General features: G+C 65.3%; 7 protein-coding genes across 7 annotated transcripts; 2 read left to right on the forward strand and 5 right to left on the reverse strand.

The window, feature by feature from the left end:
* Window positions 1-496: 496 nt before the first annotated feature.
* Window positions 497-4,375, forward strand: Q8F55_006905 (uncharacterized protein; the record flags this gene model as incomplete). The annotated part of the gene is made up of 5 exons (XM_069355345.1): window positions 497-1,246; window positions 1,293-1,433; window positions 1,474-1,788; window positions 1,834-2,158; window positions 2,208-4,375. The coding sequence occupies 5 exons, from the start codon at window positions 497-499 to the stop codon at window positions 4,373-4,375; spliced, it is 3,699 nt and encodes a 1,232-aa protein (XP_069207416.1).
* A 217-nt stretch (window positions 4,376-4,592) lies between these two features.
* On the reverse strand, window positions 4,593-6,959 carry Q8F55_006906 (uncharacterized protein; the record flags this gene model as incomplete). The annotated part of the gene is made up of 4 exons (XM_069355346.1): window positions 4,593-4,844; window positions 4,889-6,028; window positions 6,067-6,765; window positions 6,852-6,959. The coding sequence occupies 4 exons, from the start codon at window positions 6,957-6,959 to the stop codon at window positions 4,593-4,595; spliced, it is 2,199 nt and encodes a 732-aa protein (XP_069207417.1).
* A 566-nt stretch (window positions 6,960-7,525) lies between these two features.
* Window positions 7,526-9,993, reverse strand: Q8F55_006907 (uncharacterized protein; the record flags this gene model as incomplete). The annotated part of the gene is made up of 6 exons (XM_069355347.1): window positions 7,526-7,802; window positions 7,978-8,430; window positions 8,857-9,195; window positions 9,244-9,564; window positions 9,654-9,891; window positions 9,987-9,993. 6 exons carry the CDS (start codon window positions 9,991-9,993, stop codon window positions 7,526-7,528), a joined length of 1,635 nt encoding a protein of 544 aa, XP_069207418.1.
* A 532-nt stretch (window positions 9,994-10,525) lies between these two features.
* Q8F55_006908 (uncharacterized protein) lies at window positions 10,526-12,986 on the reverse strand (the record flags this gene model as incomplete). The annotated part of the gene is made up of 5 exons (XM_069355348.1): window positions 10,526-12,499; window positions 12,573-12,593; window positions 12,708-12,833; window positions 12,895-12,903; window positions 12,954-12,986. 5 exons carry the CDS (start codon window positions 12,984-12,986, stop codon window positions 10,526-10,528), a joined length of 2,163 nt encoding a protein of 720 aa, XP_069207419.1.
* Window positions 12,987-14,358: 1,372 nt separating this feature from the next.
* Q8F55_006909 (uncharacterized protein) lies at window positions 14,359-15,137 on the reverse strand (the record flags this gene model as incomplete). The annotated part of the gene is made up of 6 exons (XM_069355349.1): window positions 14,359-14,388; window positions 14,456-14,520; window positions 14,555-14,569; window positions 14,625-14,690; window positions 14,933-14,954; window positions 15,018-15,137. 6 exons carry the CDS (start codon window positions 15,135-15,137, stop codon window positions 14,359-14,361), a joined length of 318 nt encoding a protein of 105 aa, XP_069207420.1.
* Window positions 15,138-15,735: 598 nt separating this feature from the next.
* ACB1 (acyl-CoA-binding protein (ACBP)/diazepam binding inhibitor (DBI)/endozepine (EP)) lies at window positions 15,736-16,266 on the forward strand (the record flags this gene model as incomplete). Its single annotated transcript, XM_069355350.1, has 5 exons — window positions 15,736-15,825; window positions 15,930-15,984; window positions 16,033-16,136; window positions 16,172-16,226; window positions 16,262-16,266. 5 exons carry the CDS (start codon window positions 15,736-15,738, stop codon window positions 16,264-16,266), a joined length of 309 nt encoding a protein of 102 aa, XP_069207421.1.
* Window positions 16,267-17,139: 873 nt separating this feature from the next.
* On the reverse strand, window positions 17,140-18,618 carry Q8F55_006911 (uncharacterized protein; the record flags this gene model as incomplete). The annotated part of the gene is made up of 2 exons (XM_069355351.1): window positions 17,140-18,539; window positions 18,588-18,618. The coding sequence occupies 2 exons, from the start codon at window positions 18,616-18,618 to the stop codon at window positions 17,140-17,142; spliced, it is 1,431 nt and encodes a 476-aa protein (XP_069207422.1).
* Window positions 18,619-19,310: the final 692 nt, after the last annotated feature.

Raw genomic sequence — 19,310 nt, forward strand, 5'->3', positions numbered from 1 at the left:
GAAGAGAGAGAGTGAGTGAGAGTGAGGAAGGTGAAAGTCGATGTCGAGTACTGCGTGTTTGATTGTCGACGGCCGTGAGGCAACCCCACGTAACACCTTGCAACCGAGGCTGGCAATACCGTGTGCACCGTGTGCACACGGCAACCCACCCAGGGCGACAATGGCAAAAACAGACCCACGCGGCATCAAATCTCACTAGGCGCATGGAAGGTTCTAGGCGCCTATCTTTCGAGAATAAAACTAGGCACGCTGAGAGTGTGAGATCCACGCGTCATGCCGGTTGTACCGCCGCCTGGCTGGCTGCTGGCTGCGCCTGCGCGCCTGGCACTGCGGGCCGGCTGCGACTTGGCGCTCGCTCACTGCCAGCCATGCATGTCCCGTGCTCAAGCTCACGCTACCTCTGCGCGTCTCTGTCCACATCGGCACTCGCTCGTTTCTCAACTTCTTCCTCGCAATCGGCATCAGTCGTCGTAGTCGTCGTCTCGGCCCATCAACAATGGCCAACAACGACACAAAGACCGACACGGCGGTCGAGCCAGACACCTCGCCAGCTTCACCATCCAAGCCAGACTCGCCAACGCCCACGGCCACGACCACGACCACGACCACGACAGCAGCTGAGCCAGTCGAGCACGACGCCGCCAGCACAAGCGACGACGCACCAACCTCTTCTTCTCCACCCCCCACCTCGTCGTCCGACAAGCCTCCAGAGCCACCAGCCAAGGATGATCCTCCACCACCCCAGCCAGAACCACCCCTCATCCCCGCTAAGAGACGGCCCAAACCACCAACCAAAGGCATCCTCAAGCCTCCGCCGCCACCAGTCAAGCCAACGCTCGGTAACCGCCTCCGGGACATGGTCGTCGGGTCGGTCACTGGTGAAGCGCCCGGACCTTCTCAGCCTCTTGGAGGGTCAAACGCTGTCAACGCTGCCGTGGGCACACTCAACGCCATCTCTGGACGCCTCGGCCTCGGCTTCAGCCGCTTCGTGGCGAACCATGCTGGCAGCGACCTTGCGCAGGCCGCTCCGCCTCCAAGAGGACCCCTCCCTCCTCGGTCAACCGCACCGCTGCAACAGCATGATGGCCTCCCGCAACTGGTTGCCCAGCCACCAGTCATCGAGTATGCTCGGCCATCGCAGCCACTCAAGCGGGCGACTTTCGTTCTCCCCAGCATCAGCATCACATATCCCATCAGCTCGCGCGGCGAACCGTTCAGCCGCAAGGTCCTCCAAGAGCGGGAACAGGTTGGTGTCTCTCCCCTTGTGTGCGTGGGCGCTGCTGACGCCACAGGTTGAGACGCGCCAGCGGACTCTGTTAACCGCCGCCAAGGGCGCAGAGTATTGGACTTCGATGCGCCTGATCAAGCTGTACGAGAGTGCGTGCAGAGGGCGAGAAGAGAAGCCTCGTATCGCCATTGTCAAGGCGCTGCAAGTGAGTTTCAAGGGCGTCATGGGCGACGGCTGATGGTCAGGCGATTCCGCAAGCACCACGACCGCGAATCATCCACCTCGTGTTGCGAGACGTCCCCAACCAACCCTACCCGTCACCATACCCATTAGAACATCCTCTTACACGCTACGCGGCAGAAGCGCTCGCTGATGTCCTGGCTGTCGAGTGGTCGCTCTCGGACCTTCGCCTTGAAGGGGGCGTCATTGAGAGGGAAGACGTGCTCAAGCCGATTCTCCACGCTTTGCTCGTCAGCGGCACTCTGCCAAGCTTGAGTTTGGCAGGCAACAAGAGGATCCGTCCGGAGGGATGGCGTCTTCTGGCCGTATTCTTGAAACGGGTGAGTATCCATCTGGCCACGGGACCTCGCTAATCGTCCTCGCAGGCACGATCAATCAAGTTTGTTGACTTGTCAGATACCACATGGGACCGCAAGAGCATCGAGTACCTGGTTTACGCGCTGAACTCGGCACCAGTCCAGTCGCCACCATTAGAGATGCCACATCGACCAGACGCGCCCGCTGAGGGCGACCAGGCAGATACAGCCAACGGGTCAGCAGAGGCAACACAGGATCCGTCGACCCGATATGGCATGTTCCTGCCCTCGACGCCTTTCCTCAAGGATGACGGCACCCAGACTCAACCGGCAGCAGTTCAATCGCTGAGGTTGGATGGCTGCAACTTGCGATCAGGAACGTTGGACGGACTTGGTACGTTGAGAGCCATTACGAGTGACACGTTCCTGACGTCGACCTCTAGCCCACGGAATCCGGACATCAGAGCTTCGTCACCTGTCTCTCCGCCGGAACAGGATCAGCCCTCTCGGCGCAGTGGCTCTCGCAGTGATGATACGCGACTATCCTGACACGGCGTCGATGACTTTTGGATCCGGCTCGTCGGACTCAACCCTGCAACTGCCATATGCCCCACGGAGTAGACGCCCTTCACCCGAGCCGCCAGCTGAGGATCCCAACCTCCCGCCCATCCCGTTGGTGGTTTCGTCCTCCGCTGGTGGAGTGACCTCGCGCGTCGTGCCGGAGGGCTACAAGGCGCCGCCGCCACCAAAACACCCCTTAGTTATGCCTGGTGGCGGCTACAGTGCGATCCAGGACAGCGCCGGCTTTGGCTTGAGCTCTGCGCCTGTCGAGGGCAAAATCATTGGCTCTGAACTGGGCGGTGCCAGTCTCGCCTTACAGCGCAGTGTCCGTGCCCTCGACGGCGTGGAGAGGATCGGAAACCTCGTCACTCTCGACCTCAAGGGCAACGAAATCCGCACCGGTGTTTCATACATCGCACAGGTACTCAAGCGAAACCGCACTCTCAAGGTTCTCAACCTCAGCGATAACAAGCTTGAGCCCTCCGGCCTCGTCGCTCTGGCGGAGGCGCTCAAGTACAACTCGACACTGGAAACGCTCGATGTCAGCTCCAACCCGTGCAGCGGACCAGCTCTGGAAGGCATTGCGGCACTCCGCACGTCATTCACCGTCAACCATAGCCTCAAGCGTCTCTTCCTCACCGACACCGGTCTGACGACCGAGGGTGCCATCGACCTTGCCGAGTTTATCCCAGAAAACCGCTCCCTCCTTCACCTGGATCTCACAAACAACCCCTCCATCGGAACAGCTGGCATTCTTGCCGTGTCATCCGGCCTCAAGTCCAATCGCATTATCCGCTGTCTCGATATTTCCATCCCTCCCAACGACGGTGACCTTGCCGAGCTCTCTCAAATCATCCTGCAGTCGTGCATTCGCAACACGGAGCTTGCAGCTGCGGCGAGCAAGGAAGTGAAGCATACGCGTGTTGCTCAAGAAGCCATCTGGGGACCGATCAAAAAGTCGACGTTGGTGCGCCAAGTCAAGGAGGCGGATGCCGCTCGGGCGCAAAAGGAGCGCGAGCAGGTTGTCAAGAGCGTGGAAGGGGTCGCCCGCGAGTATGTCTACCGACTCAAGCCAGAATCTCTCGTCCCCGCGACGAATGACACCATCCGGGGACTCGAGCAGTGGTACGAGGCCGGCCGGGCGGCTCGGACCTCGCCCATGTCCGTCTGGGAAAACAACAGGATGCCCAGAGAAGACTTTAGATCTCTCGTGGAGAGAGGACGCGCTCTCACTGAGCGCCTCGCTGAGACTGTCGAGCAGACCTCGGATTCCGAGAAGCTGGAGAAGCTACTTGGCCTCAACGACAAGCTCACGGGACTGGTCGCATCCGCCAAGGGCTTCACCCCACCTCCTCGCATCTTGTTACCTTCGCAGATCGCTTTCGCGGCCCCCGCAGCCCCAGTTGTCACCTCCACCCCGACGCACTTAACCCCGCGGAGACGGCACCAGCGCAACTCGAACTCGCTTGAAATCTCCTCTCCAAACTTCTCCATTGGAGACTCGGACGCGGAGAGCGACGCCGAGGAGCTGGATGCGCAGTCCATCGTCCCCGCCGTTGTGTCGCCAGCTTCTACTCCCACCAAGCCCAAGCCCGCGAAGAAGGACGGCGCAGCCAAGCCCCCTCCTCTCAAGCCGACCAACGTCTCGAACAACTCTGCGCCGGCAGCAGAACGTGAGAATGGCATCGGCAGCTCCAACTCGAGCTCGGATGATCTCACGCCGGCCGCCGACCAGCTTGTCGACGCCGAGCTCAACCAGGGTCGTGACCCCGCCAGCCCAGTCGAGCGCGCCAGCCGCAAGTGGGTCGAGGAGGAAGGCGAAATCTTCCGCAAGGGTACCCGTCTTGGTGTTGTGGACGGAGAGAGCGAGAGCGAGAGCGACGAGGAGAGCGCGGGCAAGGCGCAGTCGCACAAGCCTGCCAAGACGGGCGAGGAGTTACGCCAGGAGATTCTCGAGGCCGAGGTCCCGCGCAGCCCGCCCCGCCAGGTTGTCGATATGACAGCTGAAGTCGAGGGTGATGGGGACGAAGCTCGAGGGAATGACAGTTAACGATCTTGGCTAGAGAGCACGGTAGACATGCAATGATGAGCTTTGTTGATCCACGCACATGTGGCGGAGAGTGTTTTTATCAAGTTTCATGGTCAAAGTCGTTATAATGTACAGAAACGGTCTTCACAACGCATAGTGCTTCAACTGGTGCCGCGGGCGCACCAGCACCTATGTCACAGCATCTCACAGCACCCACCACCCAGCACACAGCACGTCCTCACCACGCTCCCGACAAGCTCCGGCGCCTCGCCTCCATTCGCACGACGAGCGACAGTGGCCTGAGGGAGGACTTCAGGGGCGCCGCTGGCACCGCACCAGCTGGTGGCACCCACTCGGCGGGCAGGTCTGGCGTGCTGGGGAAGTCGGGAGTGCCCCGAGTACTGCTGCTGCTGTCTACGCAGGCGCTCACGCAGTCGACGGCACTGTCGCTATCGGTCCCCTCACCCGTGCTGGCGCCAAGATCGTCGTCCTGAACATGTCAGCCATTGGTTCTTGCCGGGTTAACAGACTTACGTCGAACATCTTCGACAGAGCCTGGGCGCTGCTCAAGAGGCGAATCTTGCACTCCAGGTGGTGGATCGTAGCGCGGTCCTGGCCAGCCTGCCCGAGCTGCCGGCAGAAGTTCCGCACTGCCTTCTCTCTCAACTTCTTCTCGGCCAGTAGACTCGTCTCAAGAGCGACTCTCTGGTCTGCGAGGCTCTTCTTCTCTTTCTCCGCCTCCGCAGAGGCCAGCCATAGCTCGATGGCCTCCATCTCGGCCGTCTCTGCGCGCTGCCGCATGGCTTCCAAGGCCTCGGTCAATTCGGCCATGTCCTGCCAGCTCGTTGCGAGCTCGCTCTCCAGACGAGCAGTCGCAGCGTCCATGAGCTCTTGCTCATACTCGAGCTCGCGCATTTTGGCGATGAGCTTGTCGACGGGGGGCGTGGGGGGTGAGATGCCGCTCTCGGCATCGGCGGAGTCCAGCTCCGGGGAAACGGGTCTCTTGAGCACCTCGAGCGTCTTGGGAGGGGCCTGAACAGCGACGTCGGCGGGGGCCAGCCCCGGGCTGTGGCGTACCTCGACGGTCGAGGTGGTAGGGGTGCGGGGGATGGTCGGCGGAGCGAGGGCGAGGGCGCGGTCGGCGGCGGAGGGCAGAGTAGCGGCGGCGACGGCGGGGACAGCGGCGGGCGGCAGAGGAACGGCGGGGGCAGCGCCGGGCGGCAGAGGGACGGCGTGGGCGGGGGCAGTGCGGAGGGCGGGAGCAGCAGGAGCAGGGGCATTGTCCTTGTCGAGAAGCTTCTCGATCCATTCCTCAAGGAAGCGTTTGCTCTCCTTGAGGAGCTCAATGTCCTCATTGAGCTCCATCAGCTCGGAGTTGGCATTCTGGAGCGCTGTCTCGGAGACGTCGAGCGCGGCGCGCAGCTCGCCCTTCTCCTCCTTGACGCGCTCGAGCTCGGCACGGAGGGCAGCAATGGTGGCGGTGGGCTCGGTGGTGGCGGTGGGCTCGGTGGGGTCGGTGGGCTCGGTGGGGGCGGCCGGGGCAGAGACCGGGAGCGGGGCAGTGGGGGCAGAGGGCTCCGCAGCGACGACGAGGGCGGCGGGGACCTTGGTGACAGCGCCACCAGCAACAACAACAACCCCGTCGACCTCCTCCACGGTGGCCAGGGCCGGCCACTTGGGGTAGCGAAGGGGGGGAGAGACGGGAAGGGCACCGCGGGGACAGGCTCGGTGGTGGCGGGCGCCAAAACCTCGTCGATCAGCTTCTCAAAGCTGTCGGAGCTCGGGAGGGGGCCGGCCGCGACGGGCGTGTCCTCCTGGATGAGGGCCTCGATGGCCACGGCATCGTCGATGGCGACGGGGGCATCGATGGGGACGGTCGCGTCATTGGGGACCGGGGCCGCAAGGGCAAGCGAGGGGAAGCCGGCCTCGACGGGCTTCTCCTCGGAGACGACCTCGGTGGTCTCATGGACCTTGCTGACCTCGGCGGGGGCGAGGGTTTCCTCAACGAGCTCGGGCTTGGGCTCGCTGACGACCTTGGAGGCCTCGCTGCGGGCGAGGGTGTCGACGACGGGCTTGGACTTGGCGTCGTCGTTGGCCTGGGCGGCGTCGAAGGGGGCGGGGCCGAGTGGGAGACCGGCGATCTCGGCAGCGTCGACGGTGGCGACAGTGTTGGCGGCCACCTCGACCTGAGTGATGGCCTCGCAGTCGGTGGCGGGGCCGGCGCGGCCAACAGTGGCGTCGAGGAGCGGGGAGGTGGTCTGGACGACGACGGGGGGGATGGCCACGTCGTCCTTGCGCTCGATCTCGCCGGACAGGCGGCGGATGTCCTCCTCGGAGAACAGGCTCGGAGGGACACCTACCTCAGGCAGGAGAGCCTGGGGCGACGACGTGGAGGGCGTGCTCGCCGTCTCCTGTCGAGGTTAGTGTCGGTGTATCGCATTTTCCGTCGAGGAAGCCTTTGGATGGGAGGGGGGAGGGGGGATGGGTGGGCACTCACAATCTTCTCGACCTCGGCGGGGGCCTTGGTCTTCTTGAGCTTGAAGGCGCTCTTGACCTTGGTCTTGAGCGCCTTGAGGTTGTTGATCTTCTCTCCTCCGCCAAACATGTTTGGCGGGGAGAGGTAAGACGGGGGGGTTGGGGTGGGGCTGGGAGGGGCGAGAGCACGGGCAAGGCTTGACAAGAGACAAGGTTGCAAGTGCGGGGGGACGGTGATTATGAGACAAAAAGAAGAGAAAAGTGTTGGCACTCACTGTGGTGTTTATATTCGTGGGAGCGCGCGGGGGAGGGGGAGGGGGGTTGCCACTGGGCCGGGGGTCTGCTGTCAGCAGTGCGGCGCCGCTGGGCCTGGACGGCGGCAGACATTGTCGCAGCAGTCAGTGACAGACGGCTGTTGGATGTCGAGTGTGGCAGTTGTGGCCTTGGGTCTCCCGCCTTGGTCGTGTTGACGCGTCTGCGCAGCACCTGGCTTCGCCTCAGGGTTAGCGTTGTGAACGGCTCGAACAGCCAGTCAGCGTCATCGAGGCGGCAGTCAGTCGAGATCCCACTGTGTCAGCTCGTCAGTCTGTCAGCTTCCTCTGCCTCTGCTTGCGCGCATGTCCTCTGTTTGGTGCTCTTGCACAGCCTTGCATTATTGGCAGAGCTGCATTGGTTCAGGGGAGCGCCAGCACGCAGCTAGACTTGGACAGCGGCGGCGAGCTTGATGGCGGCGTCCCACCGGTCGTCTTGCACGACGCTCGTCTTGCCACCACGGATCTCACGCAGGCGCTGGCCATCCTCGGGTGTCGGCTCGTGTCCCCACCACTCTTTTGCGGCCTTGGAAACGTCGCCTTGCAAGAAGGTGGCGACTGGCTTGAGGAAATCTTGGTTGGAGGCGGCGTCCGCGTCGGTGTAGCCCAGCCTGCGCGAGTACCACCACGCCCATGTATCGTCTGCATGTGTAACAATTTCCCTGAGTAATTTCATGTCAGCTGCTGCCCAGGCACGTCTTTCCAAAACGGTGGGACGGTGGGAGGCTTGCACGCCGCGGACGCGGTGCGTAAACAGAGGTGGGCTCGGAGCGAGTTTGGTGGGACCGTGGCGGCCGATGTTTTTACCCCTCCCGCCGTCCGTTCAGGTCTACTCACGGTGGGAAAATGGTAAACGCGGCCGCGGGCTTCCAGGCGACGCGGTAGCGCAGTAGACGAGCGGGGGATACGCCGTGGTCGAGCAGGGCCTTGATGAAGACGCGCTCAGAGGCGTAGATTTGGCCGTTGGCGACAATGTTGCCAAACAGGAGGGCCAGCTTCTTGGCGCCTTCCTTGGTGCTCGTGTCGAGGTCCTTGGGGATGTTGTAGTGCTCAAGGAGCTTGGCCACCTGTTCTGCGCGGTAGTAGTTGAGCAACTCAATCTCGAGCTTGTCGACAGACGTGGGAGGGTTGGTGACAGAGTAGAGGTACTCCTCGTGGGTGACCTCGCCGATGATGAGGGCGAGGTCGCGGGCGGCAAACCTCTTTGCAAAGTCACCACTGGCGATGCGTTCAAACATGTCCTCGTGGATGAAGGCGTTGTCGCTCACGCCGCGGAACGTGTGGATCTTGCTGTAGCATGGTCAGCGGGCGCGGGCGTCGGAGGGAGGGAGATCGTCGGCGCCGGGGACTCAACCACTTGCCACTCGTCGCCATCGGCGTTTGCTTGTTTTGTCAAGTCTTTGCAAACACAACATCCACGTCCTCCTCTCTCCATGCTTTGCACAGCGACAGCTCGTGAGTTCCTCCTCGCCATTCTCCCTCTCCTCTCTCTCGCATTCCCTCCCTCGCGCCGGGCAGCGGTTTGTTCTCCCTCCAGCCCGGCATCTTCCCCTCGTCTTATCCTCCCCTCTTTCCGCAAGCCGTTCTCCCCCCTCCCTCGGCTCGACGCAAGCACCTCGGCCTCATCGACGTCCTCGCTCTCTGTTCTCACCCCCCTTGGTCTCGCTCTCCGTGACCCCGCCCTCTCTGGTCTCGCCCTCCCAGCTCAACACTCACAGCTTCATGATCTGGTCCACGAGCTGGGGCTCGGGGATCGCGCGCAGCTTCTGCAGCTTCTCCTTGCCCGACAGCGCAAGGTCGATCCCAAAGGCCTCGCAGAGCCCGTCAAAGCCCGCCTGGCTCTCCTCGAGCGACTTGGGCTGCGCCGGCAGCGCGTTCGACCACATCATCGCGCGGCGCACAATCGGCTTGGCCTTGTCCGGGAAGTTGAGCTCGTAGGCAAGTTGCACCTCGACACTGTACGATCCCGCGCTGATGCCAGCAATCGTGATGTTGTCGCCGTTGCCCCCAAAGTAGTGCGCGTTCTTGTGCACCCACTCGATGCCCAGGCGCTGGCTGAGACCGAGGTCAGTCTATTCCTCACCCTCTGCACAGCACACTGACTCGTGGAAGCCCCAGTTGCCCGCTGCGCCGTCCTCGTTCTCCTCGCGCAGCTCCTTGGACGCAAGGAAGCCGAACACGCTCACGCGGTACGCAATCGCGATCACGACGACCTTGGCGACCTCGTCGATGTACTCGGTCGGGTTGGCCGTCGGGCCCGACATGGCGGGGTTGCCCATCTGCAGCCAGCCGCCGTGGATGTAGATCCACACGGGCCATCCCTCTGGAGGCGGGGTGCCCGTGGGTGCCCAAACGTTCACAGTGAGTGCGTCCTCGGACCTCTCGAGGCCGGCAGGGGCGGACGGGAAGGTGACGCCGGTGTCGCTGATGCGTCAGTTGTTGCTCCGCTCCTCGCCGACCTCACGCGCGTCCCTCAACTCTCCTTCAACACCCATCCTCACACCACCACTCACGGGTTCGTCATGTGGTACGTCGGCTGGGACGTGTACGCGCCAAACTTCTCGCCCGGGACGTTTGACCAGTCGTAGTCCTCGGGCAGCGCCTTGGGCTTGCGCCAGCGGAGGTCGCCCACCGGTGGGTAGGCGTACGGGACCTGCAGGAAGCGGCGGGCCTTGACGTGCCCGTCCGGGGCGACGGCTTCGACACCGCGGAGCTTGCCGTGCGGGCCGACGTCGATGGTGATGGGGCGGACTGGGGTGAGCGCGAGGAGGTGAGCAATACTCACGAGTCTCTTCAAACGTGGTCTGACTGTCAGCAGCGTCGTCCGCGCACCCACAGCACCGCACTCACCATCTTGTGTGTTTGGATGAATGCCCAGCACGCATCCGGACGTGCATATAAGATGCAGCCGGTCGCTACCCCACAGCCAAGGACGCCGAATGGCGACGGATTCGGCGGCAGCCGATCGTCCTGACGCTATCATGTGACTGTAGGCGACGGTGCCGATTCTGAAGCTTGTACGGTGCGCGGGAGAACCGTGCACCCATTTGTCCGACGAGGAGCTGGGCCGCGGGCAGCTCTGCGTGCGGGGCCGCTCTCCGAGGCCGAGGCGAGGGAGGGCGGCCGCAGATAACAGGACCACAGCAGGATAAATCAGATAGGCGGTGATTAGCGAGCCACACTGTGTCATGGTTTATGCGACTGCTCTTCATGACATGGCATACATGGCTAACCCAAGACACAAACCCCTAGTATACAATTGGCCTTAAAGACGCATGGGACGCTTATGAGAGTTGTTTGATTCTATCGTGACACTTGGGGGACGGGCGATGAGACAGGTGGGCGGTGGGCGTGGGCGTGGGCGGGGCGTTGGCAACGGAGACTGCTAGATGCGGCCGCCACGGTAGAGGTTTGGGTTAGCGTCGACCGTGTTGTACTCTGGTGGGGGGGTGCGGAGGCCCTTGTACCCGTTCGAGCCGGTGGGCGAGCCGTCGTCGAGCTCGAACATGAGGCTCGAGACCGAGTGTGGTGAGTGGGGGGAGTGTGGCGACGAGCGGTGCGGGCTGATGCGGGTGCGGCGGTGCGCCGGCACGGGGACGGCGACAGCGACGGCCGGGCGTGTGGGCGGGACTGCGGGGACGGGGTACATGTGCGGCGGGGGCAGCTCGGGCACCGCGGGCACGGGGTACTGGTGCTGCAGCTCTGCGCGCGAGCTGTACTGCGACGACGGGGCGGGCGGCCCGCGCGACGGGTACGGGGACGCGCTGGGCGGCGACGTGCCGGCCGCTGCGGGGGGTGGGGTCGGCGCCGGGGCCAGCGCCGCCTCGGGCCCCTCCTCGAGCCCCTCGAGCGCCGTCTGCAGCGCCTTGATGCGCGCCTCAATCATGCGCCGCACGTCCGTGTCGACCAGCCCCTCGGTGCCGGGCGGCCGCGTGGGCGAGACGGGTGTCTGCCCTGCTGGCGGGGGCGGCTCGCGTCCGTTCGGTGGGGTTTCGCCTCCCGGCTGAGGCCGCGTGTCGAGCAGGTCGGCGGGCTGGAGCGCGCGCTTGCGCGCCTCGCGCTGCCGCTGCTCCTCGCGCCGCGCGTCCTCGTCCCGCTCCCGCCGCCGCTGCTCGGCGAGGAGCGCCTCGAGCCGGCGCTGCTCCTCGCGTGCCTTCTTCGCCTGGAGCTTCTCCTCCTCGAGCCGCTGCTGCTGCTCGGCGAGGCGGCGCGCCGCCATCTCCTGCGCCTCGGGCGGGAGCGCGTCGAACAGCGCGCGGATGTCGGCGTCGCTCCGCCCCAGCGGCCGCTTCTCCTCCGACACGAGCGCGAGCGGCGACGTCGGCTGCTCGGTGCTGTGCTTGCGCCCCCGCGTCGCCATCATGTACGGCGACGAGCTGAGCGCCGACTCGGCGCTCGGGCGCCGGCTGTCCTGCGAGTAGTCGCTCGGGCGTCTATTGTCCTGCGAGTAGTCGACGGGGTGGATGAGCGGCGACGACGTGTACGGGAGGTTTCCGTGGTCGCTTGGGCGGCGGTAGAGGTCGCTCGGGCGCCGTGAGACCATCTGCGGGGTGGGCATCGCCGACGAGTTGGCCGACGACGACGACGTCTGCGTGTTGCTCCGAGCGCGCATGCTGCTCACGAGCTCGGGTGTTGGCGGTGCCACCGTGCTGCGGGGCACGGGCGGCGGCCGCCCCGGTGGTGGGGGTACTGGTGGTGGCTGCTGAACGCTCTTACCGGCGCTTCGCAGAGACCCGCTGCGCGATATGTGCGCTGGCTGCTGCTGGTGCTGGTGCATCTCGGCCGCGTCGAGGTCGAAGAAGTCGCGGTCGATGTCGGGGTGGCTGCTGCTCGTCGGGATGGGCACGGAGCGGGGGGTGGCGGGCTTCTGGAGCGGGCTCGAGGGATACGTCGCCGACATGCGGCCGTTAGCGTGGTGGTCGCTGGCGCCACCGATTTCGCTGCTCTCCTGGCTGTACACGCTCCGCCCGCTGCTGTGGATCGACTTTGAGCGCGAGTCGCGGCCGCGATCGTGCTCGTCGTGCGTGCTCCCGCTCGCGCTGGCCGCGTAAGGGTGTGGACTGTGCGGGCTGTGTGCGTGCGCGCTGAGGGCCGACATGCTCGGGAGGAGCGCCGAATCCGGGCGGACTCTTGTGTCAGGCTGCGGGGACGGGACGCTCGTCGTCGACGTCGAGGCCCTGGTCGACACCGCGTCGTCCTCGCTCTGCGACACCTGGTATGCTGGCGGGAGGGGGTACTTTGCCGCCAGGAGCTGCCGCCGCACGGGCGACGACGGCCGTGGTAATGCCAGCGCCGAGGGGGGCAGCTGCAGTTCGAGTCGCACGAGGTAAAAGACATCGGCGAACCCAATCAGCGCGTACTGGTGCGGGTCAGCTACCGCGGCTGATGAATGCCAAGGCTGCGCTAGGACCAGCGGCGGCGTCTTTGCGTACCTTGCGTTCGAGGGCCTCGAGCTGTGAGTGAGATCGGTGAGACAAACGGCCCGTGTCAGCATTGAGAACGTGCTTATCTTCGCCGTTTGGGCCGCGCTCTGACCCGGAGCATGCCGAACGACGCTAGCGACCCACCTTGCCACCGGGCAGTGCGACACTGTCGTTCTTGGACTTTTTCATCTTTGCGCGGACGTACGTCTTGACGACCTGGACGGCCTCGTTGAACGATGCGCGGTCGTTGAGGTCGACCCGCGCGAGGGCCTGTTCGTGGGCGTCAGCTAACTGCATGCATGGCGTCGTGGGCAGAGCCGAGAGAACGTACGGTGCCGACCTGGGGTGTTTGTTAGCTTGCAGACCTCGTGCACAACCTGCTCAACCTACCTCGAGAGCAGTGTCCCCCTTGAAGGTGACCATGCGTCCTCGGTGCGGGGGTACCGATGGCGGGGCGGCAGCGTCAGGCGGGCGGCGAGGGCAGCGGCGAGGGCAGCCGCGACTTTTTGAGACGAGAGGTCGGTGGTGGTGAGATGAGATAGGAAGGGAAGACGAGCGAGAACTGTAGTTGAAGAACAAGTCGTGCGGATCGCACTGGGCGGGGCCACTGGGCCGGAACGGTACCTATGTCAAGGCTGGTCTGGTAACGGTGAGCGAAAGAGTTGATTGAGCAAGTGGGCGGGCGCCTGCTCGCTCGCGCGTGAGAAGGCAAGGGAGGTCGAGGGCGACGGCGGTCAACATTGCGCCGCGGGGGACTAGATGGCGTGAGCAGGTGCGCTGCGAGCGCTGCCTTCCTCCTCGGTCCCGCTGCCCCGGCGTGGGCCCTCGAGAGCTTAGCATTCCGCATGGCTGGCCTCGTTGCGCTGTGCGCCTGGCCTTGGCTGGGTGTTTTGGCGCGCGCGCGCGCGTCCGGCGCACCGGCGCACCGGCGCACACACACACACACGAGCATACGTACCGGCCTTGGCGCTGCGTCTTGCTGCAGGGCCGGCGGCGCAAAGGCCAGCATGGCTCGGTTGTTGCGGTACGAGCTAGCAGTCGACTGGCTGGACGAGCGGGCGAAATGACGAACGTGCTTGGTCTGTTTGGGCTATTTTGCCACACGCGCCCAGACACTTTTTACGGCATGATACTGTCGACTGCCAGGCAGCCCCTGGGATCGATCCTATCATTGATGACTGCTTGCGACGTGCAGCTGCCGCCCTGTCCCCAGCTCGGCGCCGACGCCGCGGGCTTCGGGGCGTCGCTAGGCCCCTCGGCCCGCTCGGCGCAAGGAACCGGACAGGACAGGACAGGACAGGACAGGAGAGGTGGGCCACGATAAGCCCGGCGTTCCGGCCAAACCAGATGCAACACGCGGGCCACCTCACGACCACGCGCTGCGATTCGACCGCCGAGGTCGTGTGCGCCGCTGCGGGTGGTGGAATTGCGCGGGTCTCGATCTCTAGGAAACCCACGGGCTAGTGTGCAACTCTGTTTCCTAGGTGACACACTAGACGGCGGACCGAGAGCAAAGCGTCGGGTTGACAGAGCCCCCGACTGCGCCGTCGCCTGAGCTATCCGCCGGCCGCTGGCCCACGGCGACACGCACAACTGCGGCACCGTCGCCCCAGAATAAACCCAGCTGGCCCTCCCTGCGACCCAGTTCCTGTTCATCCTGCGCTGCATGCTGCTTCTTATTCATAGCTTAATCATTTCTTTCTTCTGACAGGGCGGACGCGCCGACAATGACGGTCGCGGCCGATCTTGCTTGTTCTTTGGCACGTCACCCCAGGGACGTACGTCGCGTCGCTCGTCAAGCCGAGCTAGAGCGCTTGAGGCGGAGCTGTGGAGCGAGCGACGCGCACGCCCAGTCAGCACATACCGCGCTATACCAGCACCACGCGACCTACACCATCGATCATGACTGCGGGACCGGGTCGCTGGGTCAGCGCGGTGCCGAGGATTGAATCACGGGCTGCAAGCGCGGGGAAAGCGCGGGCGCCACTCACAGTGCCTCCCGGCGGCTGGGCAAGGTTAGCGTGCACGCGGGCCGAACGCCTCACGGCGTGGTGTACTGACCCACGACGCCACCGACAAGGGCAATGCTGACGACAAAGCCGAGTGGGTAGAGCTCGACGGGGATGTCTGTTCAGTCGCCGAGGGTAGGTGGTTGTGGGGACGGGTGCGAGCGGGCGTGGCGTGTAGGGTTGCCGTGGTTTGGGGTTGACGGCGTGTGTTTCGGTGTATGCAATGGGCGTTGCGGCGCGGAAAGGATCCGTCCGGTGAGAGGGTCACATGTGAGTGGGTGTAACAGCCACTGGGGTGGTCGCCACTGCCGCGGCGACGGCGGCAAGCCCTCACGGCGGCGCGGCGCCACGGCGACTCACCCTTCATGCCAAAGCGGAAGATCTGGGGTGTGAGTATGTTGGGCGAAGGCGACTCGTGGGACAGCGGGCCCCCGGCCCCACTCACGAGCTTGGGCTTGCCACCGCGCGTGTCGATGGCGGTGAAGCGGCGGCCAGCGACGGCCTGGTTTGCGCCGAGGCCGGTGCGGGCCGTGGCGGCGAAGGCACGGGTAGAGCGGTAGAGCATTGTAAGTGGTGGTGCTGGGGGTTGCGGTTGAGTTGTGAGTGAGGACGACGACGACTGGCGCTGTGGGAACTGGGCCAAGGCCAAAGCGGGCGGGTGTCTTATACGATGCTGCATCACGGGCGTCCCATTTTACTCTGGGCAGGCATTCGTATTGAAGGAGTCAGTGACGTGCGTGAGTCAGTGGCGGCGGCGACGAGAGCAAGAGTCGAGAAGTCGCGACGTCGAAGGAGGATATGTCCACATGACCCAGCACCAAACAGAACAGATGGATTCCATGACGCACAAGGCTCGAGGGGCGATAATAGAACAGGGTTTTAGGCGCGCAGGAGGGCATTTGAGAAAGCAGCAGCCCCCACGTGACGCTTAGGCGTGCGGCCCACTCCGGCTGGGGCAAGTGGGGCGAGCCGGTCACGCCCGCCGCGGCCAGTGACGCGGCACGTAGCACGGACGCGGCGTGGGCGTGGATTCGCACAGTCGCATCGTCTTGGCCTGCCGGTGCTACATAAAACGTCACACCATCGCTCGTTAGCACCTCCCTCTCCCTCTCGCTTCTCCTCTTCGCCTCCCGCCTCCCCTACCCAACACAACAACCACCACAATGTCCGCCAACTTTGACAAGGCCGTCTCCATCGTCCAGAACCTCCCCAAGGACGGACCCGTCCAGCCCTCGCAGGAGGACAAGCTCTACGTGAGTGGGCGTGGGCTAGCAGCTGGCCGTCGCCTCGACGGTTCGACCCGCCCGCCGCCCGCCGGCGCTAGCACCCCCGGCCGCCTGCTCCGCTGACAGCGCAGTTCTACGGCCACTACAAGCAGGGCACGGTCGGCGACGTCAACACGACCCGCCCTGGTGAGTCTAGCCCGGATGGCGTGCTACCTGGCCACACTGACACCCCAGGCGTGTTCGACTTTGTCGGCAAGGCCAAGTGGGACGCCTGGAAGGCGCTCGAGGGCAAGAGCCAGGACGACGCCAAGGCCGCGTACGTTGCGCGCCTGATCGAGGTGGGTATCGCGGTGTCGTCAGTCGCTCACTCCAGATCCTCAAGGGCCAGTCGGACGACGACTCGAAGAAGTACCTCGCCGAGCTCCAGGGTAGGTGCGCGTGCGGGGACGGCGCTGACGGGCAGCCTAAGCGTGTTGGTGCTGTAATAGGAGATGCGAAATGTCAATGTTGCTGAGGCTGGGTGGGGCGGGGCGGGGCGGCGTGGGGCGGCGTGGGCAGCGGCGAGCGATCCGTCAAGGCCACGGGCCGTCGAGCAGCGGCAGAGAGCAGCGCCCAAAGGCCGACGTGGAACGGGGCAGCGCAAGCCTTGGCGAAGCCAGGTGCTGCCAGAGCACGCTTCGACGTGGAGCGGAGGCCCTCGCGCCGGCTACTAACAAGCGGCGGGGTCGGAGGCAGAGTCCATGCAGACGCTGGCTGGGCCGAGCTCCGCGCCGAGTCAGCACCGCGCTGCGCGTCACGCCGCAAGCCACACCGCGGACCGACGCCTCCCGACGAACACGCGCTAGCTGCATTCCGCGGTCGTCGTCGCGCCGGCAGCCAGTGACGACAAGACACAAATAGCCGTGCGGCGAACGTGGTGGCCTCACGTCTGCACGTTCCTCCCCGCGATGACAGTGTAGGGCTTTGCCGCAGCGCCGGCCTCGACGCGGAGCCGGCTGGATGTGACTCTATAGATGGGGGTGAGTGTCGGTGGGCTGCGCTGCAGTGAGGCGCGTGGCCTGCCTTCCTCACTGCCCGCCTCGCCGCGTCGCACTCTCTCGATCGGTAACACACCGTTCCTCACCCACCCACCCCCCCGAGGACCCAACGCATGCATACACGCCAGGCAGACAGAGCCACTCTAATCAAACCTTGGCGCCCGCAGCGCCGCCCACACAAACGTCCTTGACACGGATTGCTCGATTACACCTTGGCAGATTAAAATTGAAGGGGGAGGCGTGAGACAGTCAACATACACAAAAGGAAACGCAGCGCTCGCAGCGCGCGCAGCTCGGCTTAGGCCTAAGCCTGCGCGCCGCTGTCGTGGATGGCCAGGTCCTCGAGGCGCTGCTCGAGGCCGCGGCCGAGGCCCTCGCGCTGCCACTCGGGCTCGCCGACGTGCGTCTGGCGCGCGAGCGAGTCGGTCGACGGCAGGACGGGCAGGCCGACGCCTGCCGTCAGGCCGACGCCTGCCGTCAGGCTGACGGGGCTGGCGGCGACGACGGGCGAGCGCGCCGGTACGCTCGGCGAGACGGCACCAGGGAGGTGGTCGGGCGAGAGGCTGCCGCTCGTGATCTCGCCAAGCGTGTTGACCGTCGTGGGCACACTGAGCAGAAGATCATTGTACGAGATGAACGAGATGCGGCGCTTGTCCTTTGTCGGCGTGAGGTGCGGCGGGACGGCACTCGGCACGGGCGTCTGGCCGCCCGAGCCAGGCTCGGAGCGGAGGACAGCCGTGGCGCCCGAAGCGTCCTCGTCCTGGAATGCCCAGCCACCGGGGAGCTGCGGGCCAGAGCTGAGGCGGCGCAGCGGCTCGGGACGGTGCTTGATAGCGACAGGGGGAGCGCTGGCAACAGGCGGCGACGCACGGTTCAGTGCTGGTGGTGGCGAGCCGCTGGCCGCCGAGCCGGCGCCGGCGGCAATAGCCGCTGCGGTGGGTGATGCGAGCTGCTGAGCCGACAGCTGACCGAGGCTGAAGCGCGGCGAGCCGACTGGCGAGGACCCGAGGCGATCAGGCGAGGGGCTGCGCGATGGCGACTTGCCGCCGGCCGACAAGCTCGGGGGAAGCGAAATGACACGGGCACGGAGCGCAGGCGACAGCTGGGCCGAGCTTGTGCGAGCCATGCCGACGGATGAGGCCGCAGCGGGGGCTTCAATCTCGAGGCCGCTCAGGCCACCGCCGTAGGGCTCAGACGCCGTAAGTGCTTCGACTGCATCGTCGAGCACGGCCGGGACCGTCTGCTCGAGGCTCGAGCCGTGAGGGTGGAAGATGCGGCTCGACTTGTGGTTGAGGGCGCTGGCCGAGCCGGCCGTGTTGAGGCTGAGACTAGCGACGGCGGGCAGCTCAATGTCGCGCTCAAAGATGGCCGAGCCCGACGAGTGGATCGACGCCGGCGATCCCGGGCGGGAGAGATGGGGGTGCCCGTGGTGTGGGAATGCGTGGCTTGCCGTCTTGGCCCCCGCGGGGCTGACGGGACTGCTGGCGGCGCCGGTGCCGGTTGCCGAGCGGGGCTTGGGCGCGAGAAGCGGCGGCGACGACGACAAGTCGGCCACGACGGCCGACGTGCGGATGGGCGACGACGCGCGCGACGAGAGGGGCGAGCGATGGCGCTGCGGTGTCCGCGCGTTGCGGCCGCGGGCTTGTGTTGCCTCTGGCTCGCGGGGGTCGGCCGACGGCGGCGGCGGCGGGAGGTCGACGGGGGCTGGGGTGTGGGTTAGCGGGCCATACCTCACGCAGCGCGGCGACGCACCGAGCTTTGCGCCTGGTGGAATCACAGTCATGGTGGGTAGGTTGGCGGACGGACCGAGGCTAGCGCTCAGTCAAACCTGTGCCGGGGCGGTGGGGGGTGGTTGTTGGTGGCTGGTGGTGCCGAGGGCCGAGGGCAGTCGAGGAAACACAACCGCGAAGGCGTGTTCAGCAGCCGCGTTCGATGCGACTGGGTGGAGGGGGCAGAGCGCCTGGACGGCGGAAGGCGGCGCACGGATGGGGTGGGGATCGGGGCTGGGCGCTTGATCGAGCGGCGGGGGGCGCTCAGTGGAGGAGGTATAGGCGCGAGCAGCGGCGTGGGCGGGGTCGTGGTCGTGGTCGTGAGCGTGCGAGCGGGTCGGAAGCTCGGCGGCGAGCGTTCGCGTGCGCGTGGAGACGGCGAGACGGCGAGTCGCGTGGCCTGGTGGCGAGTGCGGCGGCGCTGGAGCGCTGAGGGCCCAGAGTTGGTGGATATGCGTACCACTCTGACTGTAAGTCGAGTGAGTTGAGATGGGGATGGAGATGCGAGACGTGTGACGTGACGCAGACGAGCGAGAGGACGAGGTGGTCAGGAGAGGTCAGGTCAGGAGAACAAGGTCCCGCCGCCGCGTGCGGCGTGTGGTGGTGCGTGGGTGAGTCGCTTGCCCATTCCGGGACACGGCACTGCGCACTGCCTACTCGCCGTCCGTTTGCATTCTGGCGCGGCGCCGACCAGGCCCCGGCCTCC

The sequence above is a fragment of the Vanrija albida genome, assembly GCF_041260175.1.
Source record: "Vanrija albida strain AlHP1 chromosome Unknown contig_5, whole genome shotgun sequence".
In the NCBI taxonomy this organism is placed as follows: Eukaryota; Fungi; Basidiomycota; class Tremellomycetes; order Trichosporonales; family Trichosporonaceae; genus Vanrija; species Vanrija albida.